Here is a 10016-nt window from a genome sequence, read left to right on the forward strand (position 1 = left end):
GCCATTCTTTTCAGTTGACTGAGAGGGATGGATCATCCTGGGAATTGTGCATTCAGGAGACTGGGGAAGGTAGAGAACTGAGCCCCCTTCCCACTCCCCACTGCTAAGGAAAGGTGTAGGGAGAGAGTAGATGGGGGCATGCACCATTCCCCTGGTGGTTTGTTCAGCTCGCATGTTGGGAAATACTAGAAACCAGGGGTGCAGTGTGGACCCCATTTAGACCTATGTTAGGAGGCTTATGGGTTTGCAGATAACCTATTAGAAAAGAACCCTGAGAAATAGTACTGCTTAAGGAGGTTTGAAGGGGATTGTGGATCTCCCAAAATGGTAGAGTGGTGCAGAGATGGTGGCACACTACATGGAAACAGATTTTAGTTTTCTGCCCTTCCCTGCACAGCAGCTCAGAAAGTCTGGTAGGGAAGTCCACCCTCCCAGGCTGGTGTTCACAGGGCCTAACAGGGCCTAACAGGGCCAAGGCAATGGAAAACAAAAGAATATTTACACATTTGTCAATGGAAGTGTTAGCACAAGTGAATCACAGGGGTGATAAAATGTTTTCTTTATGTTGAAAAATAATAGGGTAAGGAGGAGTTTGAAAGGCAACAGAAGGAGCTGTTGGAAAAGGAGAATATCATCAAACAGAATAAGCTGCAGCTGGAGCATCATCAGGTAAGCCCAGCCAGGACAGAACCTGCCTGGTTGTGCGGATTTCCCGCTTTGTAGGAAAGGTAGCACTCCAGAAGATCCTGATTCTGATCCTTCCAGCATACATGGGCATAAATAAGCTCTAAGGCTCCAAGCGCCTGAGTGGCTCAATCAGTTAAGCATCTGACTCTTGGTTTCAGCTCAGGTTGTGATCTCAGGGTTGTGAGATCAAGCCCCATGTTGGCTCCATGCTCAGCATGGAGTCTGCTTGGAATTTTCTCTCCTCTGCCTCCCTCTGCACTCTCTTTCTCTCTCTCAAATAAATAAATACATCTTTAAAAAAAATAATAAGCCTCAAGGCTTATAAGAGGGGATAAGAACAAAGAGAAAATTTATGGCTTTAGTAATCCAGATGGTTATGTCCAAACAGCCATTTCTCCAGGCTACATCTGTACACTTAACATATTAGGACTCATGGGACGCCTTCAGCTCAGGGTGTGATCCTGGGGTCCTGGGATCAAGTCCTACATCGGGCTCCCTGCAGGGAGCCTGTGTCTCTGCCTCTCTCTCTCTCTGTGTGTGTGTCTCTCATGAACAAATAAATAAAATCTTAAAAAAAAAAAAACATATTAAGACTCTTTAGGTTAATGCCCTTGGTCTCAAGAAGCAAGTCCTAGTCAAGCTAGCCCAAGCAAACAGGTTGTATAGTAAGGCCATAGAAGGGGAATACAGGAACAGAAAATACAGATACAGCCAAGTCCGATGAGAGCTAGGACTGTAAATTCTCCTTCCTTCTTATACTTCATTTGCTTTGCTCTAAATCTGCTTTCTTCTCCTCTATTTTCTGAGAGTTTCCTCTGCGTATCTACTCATTTGGCCCCCTTGAGCTTTACAGAACCCATCAGTGGCCATTCAAAGTCCTTTCCACAGATGGCTTTTCATCTCAGCTTCCTCCATTGGATATCCCCTTACTGTGGTTCATCAAATTCCTTAAAAAAAAAAAAGAGTCATATTGTGCTCTATCTATCTATCATCTATCATCTCCTACAACACAAGCCTATGGCTAGGCTATTCTTGGTCCCATCTAAAAGAACAAGGGCAAGATCAAATGTGTCCAAGCCCTTAAACAGGGGATTTTGGCAAGGCAGTTTTTCACTCAAAAGTTGGCCATGAATGGGGTTGATAAGGTATTGCTGATACAAAGGCATAAAAATAAAGAGTAATGGATTGAGGATTTAGATGCTAAGTCGAAATGGTATGTCGAGACATGAACTGTCACACTCCACTCAGGAAACTCATTTCCTTTTTTAAAGATATTTTATTTTATTTTATTTTATTTTATTTTATTTTATTTTATTTTATTTTATTTTATTTTATTTTATTTTATTTTTAGAGAGAGAGTACAAGAGTGTGAGCAGGGTTGGGGGAGGGGCAGAGGGAAAGGGAGAGAGAGAGAATCTCAAACAGACTCCTTACTGAGTGGGGAGCCCAATATATGGGGCTTGATCTCACAACCCTGAGGTCATGACCTGAGCCAAAACCAAGAGTTGGATGCCTAACCAACGGAGTCACCCAGGCACCTCAGGAAACCAGAGTTCTAACCCTTGCTTTCTGACTAGCCAACTGTGTGACCTTAGGCAAATCTTAACCTCCCTGAATTTGTTACTTCTCTATAAAAATAGCCCCATGTCTCCATCTAATAAGATAATATATTTATGGACATATTTGCAGGAGCATAATTGAAATATCTTCAAACATCACCCTATATCTGTTTATGTCTGCTTTGGCATTTGGCCAAATGCCCTTCTGCAGGGCTTTAGGGAGCGTGTTGAAACCATAGCAATTCCTAAGAAGAAAGCAGACTCTGTTGAAAAGTAAAGCTCGCTGTGCCTTTCTTGGAGGAGAAGCTGGATGAGGCTATCCCCACTCTGACTGAGCACAAGCCCTGAGCCCTAAGCTCACATCACAGGTCATCCTTACCTGCAGAAGAAGGTCTCTCCTGAGACTTGGTGGAAGAGTATGAGAATATTCTAACTGCAGTCTAAATCCTACAGCAGTTGGGAGCAGTGAGGAAAGAAGAGAGCTAACACACTGAGTCTGACCGCATGTGAGGTTCTTTTCTTTCAACAGTAGGGTGGCTAAGTGCTACGATGCACAATTAGCATTCAGATTCCCTTAGAGATGCTCTTTTCCACAGTGCGCAGATATTTATACGCGATAGTCTCTCCCATAGGGCTGCATAGTAACATTTACAAATCTTGACTCAAAAAGTAGGAGAAACAGAGAGGGATCATGGATTGTCATTTGTCTAAGAGTCTGGAAGGGATAGAGTCAAGGCTTTCCCAGAGAAGGAGCCAACGGTCAGTGATTTACCTGATGAAGAGATCCCTCCATTTGACTTTCCCTCGCCACCACTCAACGTCGAATAAACATTTACATGGAGACTATGATATACCAAACACCATTCTGAGCACTTTGTAAATGTTAACTCAGGGAACTTTCATAAAGGTGCAGGTAACAGAGCTGAGTAGCAATGCAAGCTGCCTTCCAGCCTTAAAGCAGAAGAGCCAACACCCAACCACAGGGGCCTGTGCTGGAGGATTCCTTAGGGATCTTCTTTCTCAGCCTCTACGTTTTACACTTTAGGAAAGCAACACCTCCCATCTAATGAGCACTTGCTTCTTAGTAGGGATTAAAATCCCTGTCCAGGCCCTGGCTAATGTCTAGCACAGCACACTGCCTTCCCCTTCACAAAATCTTTTTTTTTTCTCCCTTTGCAGCTAAGTCAGTTCCAGTTGTTGGAACAAGAAATCACCAAGCCCGTGGAGAATGACATCTCAAAGTGGAAGCCCTCTCAGAGCCTCCCGACCACCAACAGCAGCGTGGGCGCTCAGGATAGGCAGCTGCTCTGCTTCTACTACGACCAGTGCGAGACCCATTACATCTCCCTCCTCAACGCCATCGACGCCCTCTTCAGCTGTGTCAGCTCAGCGCAGCCCCCGCGCATCTTCGTGGCCCACAGCAAGTTTGTCATCCTGAGCGCACACAAACTGGTGTTCATTGGGGACACGCTGACGCGGCAGGTGGCTGCCCAGGACATTCGCAACAAAGTGATGAACTCCAGCAACCAGCTCTGCGAGCAGCTCAAGACTATAGTGATGGCAACCAAGATGGCGGCCCTCCATTACCCCAGCACCACGGCCCTGCAGGAGATGGTGCACCAAGTGACAGACCTGTCCAGGAATGCCCAGCTCTTCAAGCGCTCTTTGCTGGAGATGGCAACCTTCTGAGGGGAGGAGGAGAAAAGGGGGACTGAGTGCGCTACTAAGGAAAACTGGAAATGCTATCTGGTTTTTGTACATGTTATCTATTTTTGTAGATAATTTTATATGAAAATGAAATATTTTAACATTTTATGGGTTAGACAACATTCAGAAATTCAGGGAGCTAGAGGGGGAATTTTTTTTTCCTGTGTGGTTCTTACATAAACACATCTAAGGCATAAACTGTACAGAAACTTGTCCACGTGCGTGTGTATGCCTGTGTATTCATGTTCGTTTGTAGATGTTTGTCCGATACATTCCATTAGAAAACATGAATGAAGAAGCACCTTAGTAAGCACGTCCTAATGCTGCATCTTTTTTTTTTTTAGGAAACATACCAGCTAGTTGTAATATTGCTCTACATATACTAGCAATTATTCTGAGCCTGTCACTTCCAAGTCTGGGAAGCACAGTATACATATCAGTGTTCACCTTCCAATAGTAAGGCATAGTATGAACTTGCTTTTGTTCTGAAACCTGTTTCAAAATTGACCATGTGGGCCCATTGTGGCAAAATGCTTCACTTCTGATTGAAAAAGCCCTTTTATAAAAGAAGTTTCAGGAAGTATATGTTAACCCAAATGCTGATATAGGCAGAGATCATATCCCTAGGTAGGGCCGGGTTGTTTCAACACAGAGAAGACATTGCACTAGAAGGAGTTCACATGGTTCCCCAGGACTTTTTGATGGCATTTATGAGACACTTGGCCGAGAGGTTTTCTAAAGGGTGTTTCAAGATTTGCAAAAACCATATTACTGGGCAGCCCTGGTGGTGCAGCGGTTTGGCGCCGCCTGCAGCCTCGGGTGTGATCCTGGAGACCCATGTCGGGCTCCCTGCATGGTGCCTGCTTCTCCCTCTGCCTGTGTCTCTGCCTCTCAATCTCTCTCTCTCTGAATAAAATAAGTAAATCTTAAAAAAAAAAAAAAACCATATTACTTGCAGCAGGAATTCATAAAGGCATCAGACTATGATTGTCCATAAAAAGAAGGGATGGTTGCATCTGCCAGTTGTAAACAGAGGCCCTTCTGACTCCCAACATTCACTTCAGTGCTATTACCTCCATTACCTTAGAAAAATCAGCCAGTTCCTTGGTCACTTAAAGGTTAGAGCCACCAGGCCACATCCTATTTCAAAGGGAGTCATTGCCTGATCATGCACCCTCCTTAAAACATGCAGCTGCTGACCTGACACTCAGCCCATCCAGTCTTTATAATTCTCTCTGGCCCATGACCCTGTGTACACAGCCCACCACCATCTTATAGTTCATCACAGCCCCCATTCCAAGTGTGTCTCTTACACTGCGGATGTTGACACAGCACAGACGCACCCAGAAGCTGTTAGATTCGTTTTGGGGGCAAATGAAATACTTCCTACCTAGTGGGTTAATGTATCCACATATTATCAAGTCAGGAAGCATGTTCTCTACAGACTTTCAGTCCAGTTGTTTTTTAATGGTTTTAGCCTAGCCTATTTGAAAACATTTTTATTTGCAATATATTCCCTGACTTAATCAAGCTTGCTTTAAACAACCAAACCATTGGAACAGGAAAGGATTTAAGAGAGAAGAACATGTGATCTAAGTGTGAGAAAAAAAATCACAGAAGGTGCTTTTTGGAACAATTGTTATTGTTCTCCGAGTTCTGCTCTGTCAAAAGATGATTAAAAGTTGTATTGTTATATGACAAGTAAGCATGGGGGGAGAAAGGAGATTGCTGAAAACCAGCTAAGCAGGAGTTGAAAGGTGTCCCTATAGGGCTCATTGTATAACGTGTGTTTCTTAGGTGATGACAGACTTGTTCTAAGCTAAGTGGTGACATTTCACGCTTTCAAAACCAAAACGTTCAATCTGTATTATTCTCTTTCCCATGTTGTATATAAAGGATATTTTTAAATCATTAAATTTTTAGATCTCGATTTCCATAGGCACTGGGTTTTCTTTTCTTTATTCCTCTCTTTGTCACAGCATTGCATGCTGGCTTAATTGAGCCCTTTTAATATAGAGAGTTAAATTATGGTTACTGTGTCAGTACTATAGATCTAGATTGTTTAGGAAAATTGAGAGTCATTTTTTTCATTTTGTATCACTTCAGAGTACATTTACAGTTGAAGAAAATTCTGGAATCTGTGAACATTACCAAACCCAAATATCTAGAACAGGCTTAGCTTCAGCAGAGAGCCTATATAGGTAGGATGATGTCTGCTATCATAATATAGATGTTACCACTTGTGAGGTTTTAGGTTCAATGAGAATTACTTAATTCATTTTGGAATACACACAAAAAATCAACAGTTAATGCCTGCCTAGGTGGCTTGGTTGGTTAACTGTCTGCCTTCAGCCAGGGTCATGATCCCAGAGCCTCAGGATAGAGCCCTACATTGGGTTCCCTGCTCAGGGGAGAGTGGCTTCTCCCTCTGCCCCTCACCCCACTCATGCTCTCTCACTCTCTCGCTCTCTCAACTAAATAGATAAAATATTTCTTTAAAAAAAGAAAACGAAAACTATATTTGATGAAAATTAGATTCATAACTACATAAATTATTTTTAATGCTTAAACCACACTTTCACCCAGGTATACTACTGAGATTTATAGATAAAGTATTTGAATATACTCTGTATCATTTCTCCCACATCCATAAACATGAATTGATTTTCAAGAAAAGCGTCAAGACACTTTAATGGGGAATAGCAGTCTTTTGAAAAAATGGTGCTGGAACAACTAGCTCTTTCCATGGAAGAAAATGAATACTTACTTACACTCTACACAAAAATGAAATGGATTATAGACTCCAATTTAAGTTTCTAGAAGAAAACAGGAGAAAATTTTTATGATCTTAGGTAGGGAAATGTTTCTTAAATAGAAAAATAAAAATAAGTAAGTCATAAAAGAAAAAAAGTTGATAAACTGTATGAATGGGCACTAAGTAAATGAAATATAAACACACCAAATAGAATCACTAAAATTAAAAAGGCAAGCTGTACCAACTGCTAGACAGGGGAGTGAATGGAGCTCTCACACATTACTGGTGAAAGTGTAAAATGGTACAAACACTTTGGAAAATAGGCAGTTCCTTAAAAAATTAAATCTGTACCTAGCATACAACTTAGGAACTCCCTTCCTAGGTATTTAAACCCAAGAGAAGTAAAAGCGTATGTCCACGCAAAGGCTTGAAGAAGAACGTTCACAGCAGCTCTATTTGTAATAGCCAAAAGCTAGAAACAACCCAAATGTTCGTCTGTGTAAATAAATAAAACCACTGTGATGTATCCACACAACGGAATACTACACAGAAATAAAAAGGAACAAAAAGATTGAAACAAAAATAACACGAATGAATTTCAAGCATTACAATACGTAAAGGAGGCCAGATAGAACAGAATACACGTGGTATGTTTCCAGTTATACAAAATTCTAAAAATGTAAACTATAGTGACAGGAAGCAGATCAGTGCTGTCCTGCAAAGAGAAGGGGTAGGAGGGATTACAAAGGAGTTCAAGGAAACTTTTGGAAATGATGAAAATGCCCATTTTCATGATTGTGTGATGGCTTCACGAGTACACACATATCGGGACGCCTGGGTGACTCACCGGTTTAGCATCTGCCTTCAGCCCAGGGCATGATCCCAGAGTCCCGGGATCGAGTCCCACATCGGGCTCCCTGCATGGAGCCTGCTTCTCCCTCTGCCTGTGTCTCTGCCTCTCTTTCTCTCTGTGTCTTTCATGAATAAATAAAAATAAAATCTTTAAAAAATAAACCCACAAGTATACACACATGTCAAAACTCATCAGATTGTACACTTCATTCTTTTGTTAATTATGACTTATTCTGAAAGTAAATGGTCTATAAACACTCCAGTTAGAAGTCAGAGATTCTCACACTAGATTTGTTTTTTAAGCAAGACTAAACTATATACTATTTAAAAGACACCAACATTAAATAAAAATATGCAAATAAGTTTAAAAGCAAAGGGATAAAAAGAGATGTATCATGCACAATGTGATTTAAAAAAGAAAAATCTGGAGTGGCTATATTGGCAGACAAAGTAGAATTGAGTACAGGGACAAAGGAGGACATTTCATGATAAAAGGGTCAATTCATTAAAAAAAAAAAAAAGAAAAAGAAGAAACAGAAAAATTACTAACTGTGTATGTACCTAGTCACAAAGTTTCAAAATACATGAAAAACTGATACAACTGAAATGAAAATGGAAAATCTGTAACGATATGTGGAGATTTAGATACTCCTATCTCAGTAATTAATAGAACAAATTAACAAATATCAGTAATAACTGGTAAAGATGGAGCAACTGGAACTCTTCTACACCACTGGTAGAAATGTAAAATGGTGCAACCATTTTTGAAAATAGTTTGGCAATCTCTTAAAAAGTTAAACATACACTAACCATATAACCCAGCAATTCCAATCATAGGTATTTATTCAAGAGAGTTAAAAAATATTATGTCCACATAAAAAACTGTTTTATTCATCATAGTCCCAATGAAAACAATCCAATGGCATCAACAGGTGAGTAGAAAATAAATTATGGTCTATTCATACAATGGAATACTATTCAGCAATAAAAAGGAGTGAATGGCAGTAATTCTTTGACATCAGCCACAGCAACATTTTCTAGCTATGTCTCCTGAGGCAAGAGAAACAAAAGCAAAAATAACTATTGAGACTACATCAAAATAAAATGTTTCTGCACAGCAAAGGAAACAATCAACAAAGCAAAAAGGCCAACCGACAGAATGGGAGAAGATATTTTCAAATAACATATCCAATAAAGGATTAGTATCCAAAAATATATAAAGAACTTATAAAACTCAAAACCAGAAAAGCAAATAATCCAGTTTAAAAATGGGCAGAAGACATGTAAAGACATTTCTCCAAAGAGATACAGATGGCCAACAAACACATGAAAATATGCTCAACATCATGTACCATCAGGGAAATGCAAATCAAAACCACAATAAGATATCACCTCACACCTATCAGAATGACTAAAATCAAAAACATAAGAAACAATAAGTGTTGGTGAGGACATGGAGAAAAAGGAACCCTCATGGGGCCCCTGAGTGGTGCAGTCTGCTGAGCATCAGGCTTTTGGTTTCCGCTCAGGTCTTGATCTCAATGTGGTGAGATTGAGCCCTGTGTCAGGCTCTGAACTCAGCTAGGAATCTGCTAAAGTTTCTCTCTCCTTCTCCCTCTGCCTCTATCTGCAGTCTCTCTCTCCCTCTCCCTTATGAATAAATAAATCTTAAAAAAAATTAAAATTAAAGTTAAAAAAAAAGGAACCCTTGTGTACTGTTGGTAAGAATGCAAACTGGTGCAGTCACTGTGAACAACGTATGGAGGTTCCTCAAAAAATTAAAAATACAATTACCATATGATCCAGTAATCACACTATTTATCAAAAGAATACAAAAACACTAACTCAAAAATATACATGCATCCCTATGTTTATTGCAGTATTATTTAATAGTCAAATTATGGAAGCAGCCCAAGTGTCTACCAAGTGTCTACAGATGAATGGATAAATAAGGGTGATTGTTATATATATTATATAATGGAATATTATTCACCATTAAAAAAGAATGATATCTTGCCATTTGCAACAACATGGATGCAGCTAGAGAGTAGAAGTCCAGGTGAAATAAGCCGGAGAAAGACAAACACCATATGATTTCACTCATGTGGAATTTAAGAAACGAAACAAATGAACAAAGAAAAAAACAGACAAACCAAGAAACGGACTCTTAACTATAGAGGACAAACTGATGGAGTAGGTGGAGGGGATGGATGAAATAGGTGAAGGGGATTAAGAGTACACTTATCATGATGAGCACTGAGTAATGTATAGAATTATTGAATCATATTGTATACCTGAAACTAAATAACACTGTAAGCTAGCTATAAAAAAAAAAAAGCCAGGCAACCACAACAACAACAACAAAAAGGATTAAACTAATTATACATGTAACAGCATGAATGGATCAACCTTAGAAACATTTTGCTGAGAAGAAAACACACAAACAAAAGAGTACA

At 40.1% G+C, this 10016-nt stretch overlaps 1 protein-coding gene across 4 annotated transcripts in view; it reads left to right on the forward strand.

Annotated features, from left to right (window-relative positions):
• The window catches only part of NEDD9 (neural precursor cell expressed, developmentally down-regulated 9), a 182650-nt gene extending 176767 nt beyond the window's left edge, over positions 1-5883 (forward strand). For all 4 annotated transcript variants that reach the window (XM_055322268.1, XM_055322267.1, XM_055322269.1 and 1 more), the window contains 2 exons: positions 580-669; positions 3426-5883. In XM_055322268.1, coding sequence (XP_055178243.1) covers positions 580-669; positions 3426-3935 — 600 coding nt within the window. In that variant the 3' untranslated portion in view covers positions 3936-5883. The remainder of the gene's footprint in view (positions 1-579; positions 670-3425) is intronic.
• Positions 5884-10016: the final 4133 nt, after the last annotated feature.

The sequence above is a fragment of the Nyctereutes procyonoides genome, unplaced genomic scaffold (genome assembly GCF_905146905.1).
Source record: "Nyctereutes procyonoides isolate TBG_1078 unplaced genomic scaffold, NYPRO_anot_genome, whole genome shotgun sequence".
Taxonomy (NCBI): Eukaryota; Metazoa; Chordata; class Mammalia; order Carnivora; family Canidae; genus Nyctereutes; species Nyctereutes procyonoides.